Here is a 12,074-nt window from a genome sequence, read left to right as displayed (position 1 = left end):
TCTTATGTATGTATGTATGTATGTATGTATGTATGTCTTGAACATTAAGAAATATGTGGTTGTTCTGTTTTTGAAATCATCATGGTTTTCTTTTCCCCTCAGGATCTCAGAGCTGGTGGATGAGGGCGATGAGGAATATCACAAAGCTGATCCAGATCCTTTTGATGACAGGCACCCTGGTAAGATGATGTATTTCTGTTGTATGTAACTATAGCAACAGTGATAGTTGTTGACCTTCTGTAGGTTTTTCTAATTTCTCCTTTGCCACTTAGGGAGAGTGGATCCAGAATACGTCTTGGGTCAGCTGCTAAAGATCTGTTCAAAATGATGATTTCATGAATGCTGTAAGACCTGAACTTTTTAAGATGTGATTTTTCCCACACATTTACAGAATGGTTATTGGTTCAAATTTGAATTATTTTAACTCCTGTCTTTTTTCTAGCTGGTTAATAGCTATGTGATGACCAACAGAGAGCTCACCCTCAACACTGCAGCCTGTCGCCTGCTGCAGAACATCATTCCTGGGTTGGAGACTGCTGTGGTCTTTCAGGAGAAGGTATAACCCTACATCTGTGGAGATTCACTTTGAACATGTTTGTATATTTAGTAGCTATAATATTACAACTGACTCAAATATTCAATAATCATGATGTCTCTGTGTTACATGACAGGAGGGCATAGTGGAGAGGCTTTTTAAATGGGCCCAGGAGGCGGAGCAGCCCCTGAGGAATCTATGCTACAGGCCTGTTGGGCTGGAAGCAATGGAGAACCAGGACATCGCTGCCAACTACAGGGAGGAGAACTCTGTCGGTGGTCAGTGGCAACATCCTACTACTACCTGAGAAGGTTTAACAACATCAACATAAGATCTTGTGTAAATACGGTAATGTAATACGGTAATGTGGGTTCAATTGAATTTAGCCCTGTCACCACAAGTGGTGCCAGGCTGTCCATCACCAGTATCTGTGCTAGATGCATCTTTTCTCTTTAGGTGGCCTCTGATGCTGCAGCGGCTACGCGTAGCTGCAGGCCAAGGACACTGAAAACCGCGAAGGGATTTAACGGCCCAGTCCAGGAAGTCCCTGGGGGAACCTCTCTTTCCTCTGGATGAGGGGAGACGGTCGACGGGGGCTTCGAGGACAACCCCCTCCCCCCGGGGAATAAAGGCATTGAGAGGAATGAGAAGGGATCAGATGAGGACCAAGTGGAGATCCACAGCCCACGAGTCTTACAGCGAGATCTCCTTCCACCTCAACTACCTTAACCACACCCACAAGACCAGCAGCTGCGCTAACTCAGCTGTCAAAGGCTGATGAAGCCTGTGTCTGCCCCGCCGCCTCTGTCCAAACCGGGACTTCCCCGCCGGCAGGAGGAGGGCAGCAATCACCTCGAGAGGAGAGCAGAGAGGGAGAATGGACGGAAGGTGAAACAGAAACTGAACTTCTCCCTGCCAGACCCGGAGAGGAACTTCAGCGAGCTGTCCAACAGCAGCTGGTCTGAGATGATGCCATGGGTGGTTGGGAACAACTATCACCTTTACCTCGACCCCAGAGAGTGGAGCAGAGGCTCATCCTACAGTACCTCACCCCTCTGGGAGAGTACCAGGAGGTTAGTGTCTGCTACTTAAACCTACCAGCCGATTGTCCGTCTTATCAAACTTCTTTATAAGAACTAGTGCTGTAGTTGTTGAAGACAATATGCCATAAATGACTGGTAGGCAGACGAGTAGTTCTCTACATCCATTTTTTATTTCTCTGTATTCATTTGTCTTTCAGCTTCTGGCTGTCTCATGCAGATGGGAGCCTGTGAGCTGCTCATCCATTACATGGACCTGAAGCAGACCAACGATGTACAGCTCACCTTTGAGGCTCTCAAGGTAACCTTTCTACAACTGACCTATAATGCATCTCAATTGTTTAAAGATGAGCCATCCCAGCCTTATCCTTAGATTCTCATTTGCTACCTGTAGTACCTAGCCTCCTGCTGCTGCATAAGAAGTTTGCCGCCCAGTTTGTGGTCCGTGGAGGGGTTCAGAAGCTGCTGGAGATCCCCAAGCCTTCCATGGCCGCCACAGGGGTGTCTCTGTGCCTCTACTACTTGGCCTACAACCAGGATGCCACGGAGAGTGTAGGACAAACCACACACTGCATAAAGTCAAACTGTTCATAAAAGTTGTGACCTGTGGTACATGGGTGTAACATGATTTACTTCCATGTAAATGTGTTAAGTCAATACAAATGTGTGTTCATGTGTCCCCATTAAATGTTTCTCTGTTTCCCCTAGGTGTGTATGCTGCCCCACTCTATCCTGTCTGAGGTGGTGAGCTACAGTCTGTGGCTGTTGGAGTGTTCCCACGCCTCGGGCTCCTGCCACGCCACCATGTTCTTCGCCATCTCTTTCTCTTCCGAGCAGTGCTGGAACTCTTCGACAGGCAGGACGGCCTCCGGCGCATGGTCAACCTGGTAGGAGGACCTGTGTGGTTTAGTCATGCTTCTGTTACATCCAGTTGTATCCTGGTGAAAAGCACTTGGTATTTCACTGTCTCCAGATCAGTTCTCTGAACATCCTCTGTATTAGGACTGCTGTTTATTTTGTATTCTACGGTCTCCAGATCAGCACATTGGAGATCCTGAGGACCAGGGGATCCTGCTGAGTGATGACCAAGATCTTCTCCAGCAGGCAGTACGGCCAAGCACACCTGCATGGCCCTGCGCAGGTACTGCGAGGCCCATCTGGCCATCAAGTGGAGCAGGTCAAGCAGTCCCTGCAGCGGACTGAAGGGGGTGCTCCCATTCACCCACAGCCTTACTACAAGGTAGGAGGAACATTGCTGTTCCATGTGTGTTGGGATATTGTGATGATTTGAAATTGTCTGGGTCCTCTTTCAATTAATGACATTGAATTTCAATTACTACCTCAATTGAAATGGATTTTACCGCCATCCCCCTGGAACCCATCACAGATGAACTTTGTTGCTGGTTTTCCTTCAGTGATGCCTCATTCTCTTTATGTTCCCAGGCATGTAGTTACACCCATGAGCAGGTGGTGGAGATGATGGAGGTTCCTGATTGAGTATGGCCCAGCCAGGCTGTACTGTGAGAGCCTGCAGAAGTTTTTCCATAAGCTCTCCTGTGTGCAGCTCTCCTGCAGCTCATCTCCATCGCTTGTGACTGGAGGACCTACTACGGCAGGTAAGGACAGAAAATAAATGCATCCTTCCTTCTGATAAGGATGGAGTTATTTATCTAACTCCATCTGCTCTCTATAAATACACCTCTGTTCATTATGGAGAACATTCTCACAAATTCAAGTGAACACAAAGTTCGTTAACTGTGTGACTATTTTCACCCTGTGTTGTTTTTGTCGCCCTAGGAGTGACCACCAGTGCGTTATGCCTGGACTTACTGAGCATCCTGACGGTGGTCCCTAAGACCCAGCTGCTGATGTCGGAGTCTGTGGCCGTGTTGGATGGGGAGGGGGGGGCCAAGGCCCATTCTCCACCGTGGGTATGTTATACTGCCCTGCCTTTGTCATTAAAGTTGCACGATATGGGCAAAAAAAATCATTGGAACATCTGTGTGGGAAGCAGCCACAAGAGGAGAGTTTAACAACCGAAATAAACTATAAAAACAGACGGTACATGCGGCTAATTAGCATTTCAAAATATTTCATGCGATATGGATGTCTTGCGATATGTATATTGCACAAGTCAATGTGCACTGTACAAAACATTAGGAACACCTTCCTAATATTTAGTTGCACCCCCTATTCCCTTCGAATTCGTCGGGACATGGACTCCACAAGGTGTCAAGCGTTCCACAGGGATGCTGGCCCATGTTGACTCCAATGCTTCCCACAGTTGGCTGGATGTCCTTTGGGTGGTACACTTGATACACATGGGAAACTGAGTGTGAAAAAACCCAGCAGCATTGCAGTTTTTGACACAGTTGCCTGGCACCTACTACCATACCCTGTTCAGAGACTTACATCTTTGTCTTGCCCATTAACCCTCTGATGGTCACACATACACAATCCATGTTCTCAATTGTCTCAAGGCTTAAGTCCTTCTTGAACCTGTCTCCTCCCCTTCATCTACACTAGTGGTTCACAAACTTTTTATAGTCCTGTACCCTTTCAAACATTCAACCTCCAGCTGCGTACCCCTCTAGCACCAGGTTCTCAAATGTTGTTTTTTGCCATCATTGTAAGCCTGCCGCACACGTGGGAAGTGACAGAGCTCTTATAGCACCAGGGCACAAATAATAATCAATCATTTTACTCTGTTATTTAGCCATCTTACATATAAGCTTATTTGTTCATCAAAAATGGTGAATAACTCACACAGGTTAATGAGAAGGGTGTGGTGCTTGAAAGGATGCCCATCAAGTCTGCAATGTTGGTTTGTATTGGAGAGAGTCTCAGTCTTAAATCATTTTCCACACACAGTCTGTGCCTGTATTTAGTTTTCATGCTAGTGAGGGCCTAGAATCCACTCTCACATAGGTACATAGTTTGTGAAGGGCATCAGTATCTTAACAGCGCGATTTGCCAAGGGTGATTACTCCTGAGCGCAGCCCTATCCAGAAATCTGCCAGTGGCTTCTTATTTAAATCAATTTTCAAAGAACGCTTGCTGCAATTTCGATGCAAGGCTTCTCTTGTTCAGATATCGGTTAGTGGCACTGGAGGCAGGGCATGAAGAGATAAAGAAACCAGTTGTTTGTGTTGTCCGTTTCTTGGAAAATACTGCGTAATTGCGCACCCAATTCACTCAGGTGCTTCGCTATATCACATTTGACATTGTCCGTAAGCTGAGTTCATTTACAACACACAATCATACAATGATGAAAAGACCTGTGTGTTTGTCTTTGTTAATGCAGACAGAGAAGAGCTCCAACTTCTTAATCATATTGAATATAGTTGCAGAGAGTCCCTGTAATCCTAAATTCAGATCATTCAGGCGAGAAAAACATCACCCAGATAGGCCAGTCGTGTGATAAACTCGTCATCATGCAAGCAGCCAGACAAGTGAAAATGGTCAGTAAAAACTTTAAGCTCGTCTCTCAATAAAAATAAAAAAACGTGTCGATACTTTGCCCCTTGTATGTTGTAAAAGTGTTACATGGTCGCTGCCCAGATCATTGCATATGCAGAAAATACACGAGAATTCAGGGGCCTTGCTTTAACAAAGTTAAACATTTTCACTGTAGTGTCCAAAACGTCTTTCAGCTGTCAGGCATTCCCTTGGCAGCAAGAGCCTCTCGGCGGATGCTGCAGTGAACCCAAGTGGCGTTACCACTCCACTATGTCTCCCTGTCATGGCTTTTGCGCCATCAGTACAGATACCAACACATCTTGACCACCAAAGACCATTTGATGTCACAAAGCTGTCCAGTAACTTTAAAAATATCCTCTCCTGTTGTCCTAGTTTGCGGAATTAAATTAAATTTTAGTCAGTGAACCGAGGCTACTCAGGCTGAGGGGGGGGAAACTCACCCAAATGTATAGCCCTGTTGGAAAATCTAAATGGACTGTGTGAAAATGTGAATTACATTTATATTTGGTGGCATTGCGCGTACCACTTGTTTGGGAATAGCCGATCTACACTGAGTTGAAGGGGATTTAACAAGTGACATTAATAAGGGATCATAGCGTTTACCTGATCAGTCTGTCATGAAAGGTGTTCCTAATTTTTTTTGTACACTCAGTGTATAGCCCACCTGCCATGGCTTTCTATTTACACAACCCCATATATCCAGTAGACCAGTACTCTTGGCTTTGCGTTCTAATCTTAATGTTCTGTTGTTCCTCAGGTATGGTGTAGTCCTGGTGGTGGCAGAGGTGTTTGTGAATGATGCCGAGATCCAGAAGTCTGCTCTGCAGGTGGTCATCAACTGTGTGTGCGCTCCAGATAAACGCATGTCTGGCATCGGCAAGTTCATCTCTGACACGCACCTCAGACGTCTACCCCAGACCACCAAGAACAGCGAGAGCGTGCTCACCAAGATGTGGAACGTGGTGCAGTCCAACAACGGCATCAAGGTGAAAGTATTTATTTCAGAATTGTCTATTGATCTTACGCTTGAATGTTTTTGGGCTCTACTGGTCTCATATTTCTACCATCTATCTGTAGGTACTGCTGTCCCTGCTGACAGTGAAGATGCCCATCACAGATGCGGATCAGATTCGGACCCTGGCCTGTAAGGCCCTGGTGGGTCTGTCCCGCTCCAGCTCAGTCAGACAGATTATCAGCAAGCTGCCTCTCTTCAGCAGTGGACACATCCAAGCAGCTCATGAAGGAGCCCGTGCTCCAGGACAAAGGCAAGCGAACACGTTCAAGTTCTGCAAGTTTGCAGCACGGTTGGTGAGCTTACAGCTCTCATCCGTCCGTGCCGTTGTCAATTCACCCCCAGCCTCGTCCCTCGACGTCGCAAACTCCTCACGGTACCTCCCGGCCACCCCTCCTGTTGACCCCTCAACCAAAGCAACGGCTCTCCCCTGATGGACGGCTCGTGTTCATGCTGACGAGCGCCCGTCGCCGTGCCCCGTGCCTGCCCTCTGTAAGGAAGCCGCGGCTGCTGAGGCAGAAGTCAGACTACGGTGCCTTCAGCCAGAAGGTCCAGCCATGAAGAAACAGCTGTACAGACGCCTACCCTCTCCCCCCCGCCCGGGACAGCCTCATCACAGAGTACCTGAGGGCAGCAGATTCGCGCTGCAAGAACCCCGTCACCACCTGCCCCCCCTTCTCCCTCTTCACCCCCCCACCAGTGCCCTGAGCCCAAGCAGAGGAGCCACGGCCCGAACCAACTTCACCTCCCGACACACACGCAGGGTTGTCTACCCAAAATACGGAGGGGTGGATGGTGGCTGCTTTGACCGACACCTTCATCTTTAGCAGGTATGATTTCTTCCTACTACCACTGGGGACTCAGCACAAAGTCCTTGTGTAACCGATGTGAAAAGGCTAGGCTAGTTAGCGGGGTGCACGCTAATAGCGGTTCAATCGGTGACGCCTATTTGCTCTGAGACCTTGAATGAGTAGTTGTTCCCCTTGCTCTGCAAGGGCCGCGGCTTTTGTGGAGCAATGGGTAACGATGCTTTGAAGGTGGCTGTTGTCGATTGTGTGCAGAGGGTCCCTCGTTCGAGCCCAGGTAGGGGCGGAGGAGATGGTCGTGAAGCTAAACTGTTACATGTGTTGCCATGACCCAGATCACTGGTTGCTGCTAGAAAAGGAGGAGGTCAAAAGGGCCGCGGGCTTTTGTGGAGCGATGGGTAACGATGCTTCGAGGGTGGCTGTTGTCGATGTGTGCAGAGGATCCCTGGTTCGAGCCAGCAGGTATGGGGCGAGGAGAGGGACGGAAGCTAAACTGTTAAACTGCCTTTTAGGCGAGGTGGACCTTGGGTGGACCTCTTGGGGATAATTTTTCCTCTCTTTTTATATATCACCTCAGCAACAAAAATAACTCCTCTGTCACTGTCAACTGCGTTTATTTTCAGCAACTTAACGTGTAAATATTTGTATGAACATAACATTCAGCAACTGAGACAAACTGAACAAGTTCCACAGACATGTGGCTAACAGAATGGAATAATGTGTCCCTGAACAAAGGGGGGGTCAAAATCAAAATTAACAGTCAGTATCTGGTGTGGCCACCAGCTGCGTTATAGTACTGTAGTGCATCTCCTCCTCATGGACTGCACCAGATTTGTCAGTTCTTGCTGTGAGATGTTACCCCACTCTCTCCACCAAGGCAACCTGCAATGGTTCCCGGACATTTCTGGGGGAATGGCCCTAGCCCTCATCCTCCGATTCCACACAGGTCCAAGACGTGGTCAATGGGATTGAGATCCGGGTCTTTCTCTGCGCTATGGCAGAACACTGACATTCCTGTCTTGCAGGAAATCACGCAGAGGACGAGCAGTTTGGCTGGTTTGTCATTGTCATGCTGGAGGGTCATGTCAGGATGAGCCTGCAGGGAAGGGTACCACATGAGGGAGGAGGATGTCTTCCCTGTAACGCACAGCTTTGAGGTGCCTGCAATTACAACAGGCTCAGTCCGATGATGCTGTGACACACCGCCCCAGACCATGACGGAGGGACCCTCCACCTCCAAATCGATCCCGCTTCAGAGTACAGGCCTCGGTGTAACGCTCATTCCTTTGACGATAAACGCGAATCTGACCATCACCCCTGGTGAGGACAAAACCCGAGACTCGTCAGTGAAGAGAACTTTTTGCCAGTCCTGTCTGGTCCATCGACGGTGGATTTGTGCCCATAGGCGACGTTGTTGCCGGTGATGTCTGGTGAGGACCTGCCTTATAACAGGCCTTCAAGCCCTTCAGTCTAGCCTCTCTCAGCCTATTGCGAACAATCTTAGCACTGATGGAGGGGATTGTGCATTCCCTGGTTGAACCTCGGGCAGTTGTTGCCATCTGTACCTGTTCCGCAGGTGTGATGTTCGGATTGTACCGATCATGTGCCGGTGTTACACATGGTCTGCCACTGCGAGGACGATCAGCTGTCCATCCTGTCTCCCTGCTAGCGCTGTCTTCACGTTCACGCAGATGAGCAGGGACCCTGGGCATCTTTCTTTTTGATGTTTTTTTAGTCAGTGGAAAGGCCTTTTTAGTGTCCTAAGTTTTCATAACTGTGACCTTAATTGCTTACCATCTGTAAGCTGTTAGTGTCTTAACAACCGTTCCACAGGTGCATGTTCCATTAATGTTTATGTTTCATTGAACAAGACTGGGAGACGGTTGCTGTTTTAAACCCTACAATGAAGATCTGTGAAGTTATTTGGATTTTTAGGATTTATCTTTGAAAGACAGGGTCCTGATAAAGGGACGTTTCTTTTTTTTGCTGAGTTTGTTTTATTTTTCTCCAGGTTCCGACCCATCTCTGTGTTCAGGGAAGCAGACGAGGATGCGAGTGGGTTTCATGTGTTGTGCCTTCTCTGCCGTGAGCGGTTTCTGATGCTGGGGACGTGTACGGGCCAGCTCAAACTCTACAATGTGTTCACAGGCCAGAAGGAGGCCAGCTATAGCTGCCACAGCTCTGCCATCACACACCTAGAGCCATCACGGGTCAGTGAGGTACATGTACAAATCAAACCATACTTGTGGATATCTAAAACATAGTATTTAATGAACCTTTATTCTTGTCTTTTGTCATTAGGATGGGCTCTCTGTGTTGACGTCAGCATCATGGAGTTATCCTCCGGTCTGCACTGTGGGGCATTGCAAGTCAGTGTCATCATGAAGTAAGTGTGACTTCACATAAGATACACTTTGGCCCCAGTCAAATCAATACAGTTGGTTATTGCTTTCAATGGGGATGGACTGCTCTACCGTTCCCTTTCTATGGTTCATTCAACTGGTCTGTGTGTATGGTCCTCAGAGCAGGAGCTTGCTGAAAGGGGCTGACAGGTTCTTAATTATGCCACTAACTGAACTGCCTAGGGCTGGAATCTTTACTTCATAGAACACAGACAGTGTAGGGGGCCACAGTTTTAACAAAAGCAACATTGGGGCTTTTGTGATTTTTAGCCTAGAACAACATGGTCCCCTCATTGCTCAACCAAAATGTTCAATATGAACTGAAGTCAGAGGTTGTAAGGATTGCCTTGGAATTTTTAGATGTTTTATATATTTGTTCCCTTTTTCTTTCCAGGCATTCCTTCTTAGATGACCATTATGTGGAGTTCAGTAACTTTCACAAGACCGAGTCATTGGCACAAAGGAACACATAGCTCACGTAAGTTTTTCTTTCTCAACATCTAAAGGTTAAACTACATACACTGAATATAGAAAACATTAGGAAACACCTTCCTAATATTGAGTTGCACCCCCCCTGGTTGACTCAATGCTTCCCACAGTTGTGTCAAGTAGTCAATTTGTCTGGATGTCCTTGGGTGGTGGACCATTCTGATACCACACGGTAAATGGTTGAGCGTGGAAAAACCCAGCAGCGTTGCAGTTCTTGACACAAACCGATGCGCCTGTCATCTACTGCCATTAACTGTTCAAGGCACTTAAATCATGTCTTGCCCATTCACCCTCTGAATGGCATAACACATAATTCAATGTATCAAGGCTTAAACATCCTTCTTGAACCTGTCTCCTCCCCTTCGTTGAAGTGGATTTAACAAGTGACATCAACAAGGGATCATAGCTTTCACCTGGATTCACCTGGTCAGTCTGTCATGGAAAGAGCATGTGTTCTTAATGTTTTGTATACTCGGTGTATAAGCTGAAATCATGTGATCGTCTTTGGGTCTCAGATCTATGACATCCGGACAGGGCAGAAGACCCTTACCCTCCACCTACCCGGACCTGTCCAACAACTACAAGAGGAACTGGTGCTGAACGACGGCGTGCTGTGGGATGTGCGCTTCAGCTCAGGCCATCCACAAGTTTGACAAGTTCAACATGAACATCAGTGGAGTGTTCCACCCCAACGGCACTGGAGGTCATTGCTAGAGGTCACGCACTGAGATTGTATCCTTTACTCACTTACTGTACAATAGTAATATTACATTTTTAAAGGGTTCAGTTGGCGGTACTTAGCCTACATCAGTTGGTCAGATGTTATCAAGCCTCAAAAGCGGCCTCATGTCAATATTAGTTTGTCACATGTCATCTGTTGTGTAGATCCAGCAAAATACCCCAACACCAAATGCAATTTGGAAAAAAATAGTCATTACATTATACTGAAAGTGATGTGACATTGTGATTTCTTAATGAGTGTGTCAGTGGGACCTGCGGACCTTCCATCTGCTCCACACAGTGCCAGCTCTGGACCAGTGCAGGATCGTCTTCAACAACAACGGCACTGTCATCTACGGAGGTGAGGACTGAACTCACTGCATGATGGGAAATACAGTACTGTATCCTGTGTTAGCGAGACTAATCAAATTTCACCTGCTGAACAGCTAGCACTTTATAGATGTGTGTAAAAAGGTGAGTGCTTGGGGGTTGTGTATTTATGAAGTGTTGAAGGTGCATGTAGAGGTGTGTGTGTGTGTGTGTGTGTGTGTTTGATGCCACACGGACCCACTGAACCATATGGCCAGGAGGCTGTGCCCTGAGCTGGCAGAGGAGAGCACCAGCTGGTTCACACCACCTCACAGCCAGAGCCACAGGGAGGCCATGATGGATCCACCCACATCCATATCACTCGAATGTCTCAGTAGCCTGAGCCATGTGGAGGCCATGATGGACCCACCCACAGCAGTGGCACTCTAACGTCTCAGTAGCCTGAGCCATGTGGAGGCCATGATGGACCCACCCACAGCAGTGGCACTCTAACGTCTCAGTAGCCTGAGCCATGTGGAGGCCATGATGGACCCAACCACAGCAGTGGCACTCTAACGTCTCAGTAGCCTGAGCCATGTGGAGGCCATGATGGATCCACCCACAGCAGTGGCACTGGAGCAGCAGTATCACTCTTATCATCATCTCTTTATCCACCCATACGTACATTCATGCAGTTTGTACGTATGCAACTAGTGTTATTTTGCTATCATGGATCCTCACATTACCAAAATTCATTACATTTTCCCCAAATTTAGTTTTATATCCATCTTTGTTTGTTTTTTTGAATGTTTTTTTATTTCACTTTTATTTAACCAGGTGGGCTAGTTGAGAACAAGTTCTCATTTGCAACTGCGACCTGGCCAAGATAAAGCATAGCAATTTGACACATACAACACAGAGTGACACATACAACACAGAGTGACACATGGAATAAACAAACACACAGTACAAAAAAAAGAAAACAAAAAGTCTATATACAGTGAGTGCAAATTAAGTAAGATAAGGGAGTTAAGGTAATAAATAGGCCATGGTGGCGAAGTAATTACAATATGGCAATTAAACACTGGAATGGTGGATGTGCAGAAGATGAATGTGCAAGTAGAGATACTGTTGTTCCCCCAGGTTTTTTTGTAATCTTTTCACATCTCACTTTTTAATAGAACATACAATTATTATATATATTTTTAACTCCACAACAATTTTTGAACCACATCAAGAGACTACTTTTGATGTTTGGGGGGGATAGAATTACCCATTTAA

The 12,074-nt window shown here is 46.9% G+C and overlaps 1 protein-coding gene across 1 annotated transcript in view; it reads left to right on the top strand.

The window, feature by feature from the left end:
• Window positions 1-273: 273 nt before the first annotated feature.
• The window catches only part of LOC115166395 (DDB1- and CUL4-associated factor 1-like), a gene marked incomplete in the record, with an annotated part of 13,849 nt that continues 2,048 nt past the window's right edge, over window positions 274-12,074 (top strand). Inside the window, 34 exon segments of the mRNA XM_029720300.1 lie at window positions 274-344; window positions 443-556; window positions 672-815; window positions 995-1,110; window positions 1,300-1,423; window positions 1,515-1,608; window positions 1,776-1,876; window positions 1,970-1,976; window positions 1,979-2,127; window positions 2,284-2,398; window positions 2,401-2,462; window positions 2,549-2,570; window positions 2,627-2,679; window positions 2,682-2,742; window positions 2,745-2,815; window positions 3,019-3,060; window positions 3,062-3,137; window positions 3,140-3,191; window positions 3,323-3,334; window positions 3,386-3,502; window positions 5,813-6,041; window positions 6,133-6,285; window positions 6,287-6,613; window positions 6,616-6,657; window positions 6,659-6,757; window positions 6,759-6,800; window positions 6,802-6,897; window positions 8,865-9,083; window positions 9,175-9,223; window positions 9,636-9,707; window positions 9,710-9,753; window positions 10,280-10,390; window positions 10,392-10,496; window positions 10,752-10,845. Of these exon segments, the coding sequence (XP_029576160.1) occupies window positions 336-344; window positions 443-556; window positions 672-815; window positions 995-1,110; window positions 1,300-1,423; window positions 1,515-1,608; window positions 1,776-1,876; window positions 1,970-1,976; window positions 1,979-2,127; window positions 2,284-2,398; window positions 2,401-2,462; window positions 2,549-2,570; window positions 2,627-2,679; window positions 2,682-2,742; window positions 2,745-2,815; window positions 3,019-3,060; window positions 3,062-3,137; window positions 3,140-3,191; window positions 3,323-3,334; window positions 3,386-3,502; window positions 5,813-6,041; window positions 6,133-6,285; window positions 6,287-6,613; window positions 6,616-6,657; window positions 6,659-6,757; window positions 6,759-6,800; window positions 6,802-6,897; window positions 8,865-9,083; window positions 9,175-9,223; window positions 9,636-9,707; window positions 9,710-9,753; window positions 10,280-10,390; window positions 10,392-10,496; window positions 10,752-10,845 (3,223 nt within the window).

The sequence above is a fragment of the Salmo trutta genome, chromosome 28, assembly GCF_901001165.1.
Source record: "Salmo trutta chromosome 28, fSalTru1.1, whole genome shotgun sequence".
In the NCBI taxonomy this organism is placed as follows: domain Eukaryota; kingdom Metazoa; phylum Chordata; class Actinopteri; order Salmoniformes; family Salmonidae; genus Salmo; species Salmo trutta.
The sequence above is the reverse complement of the archived record's forward strand: the minus strand, read 5'-3'. Positions and strand labels throughout refer to the sequence as shown.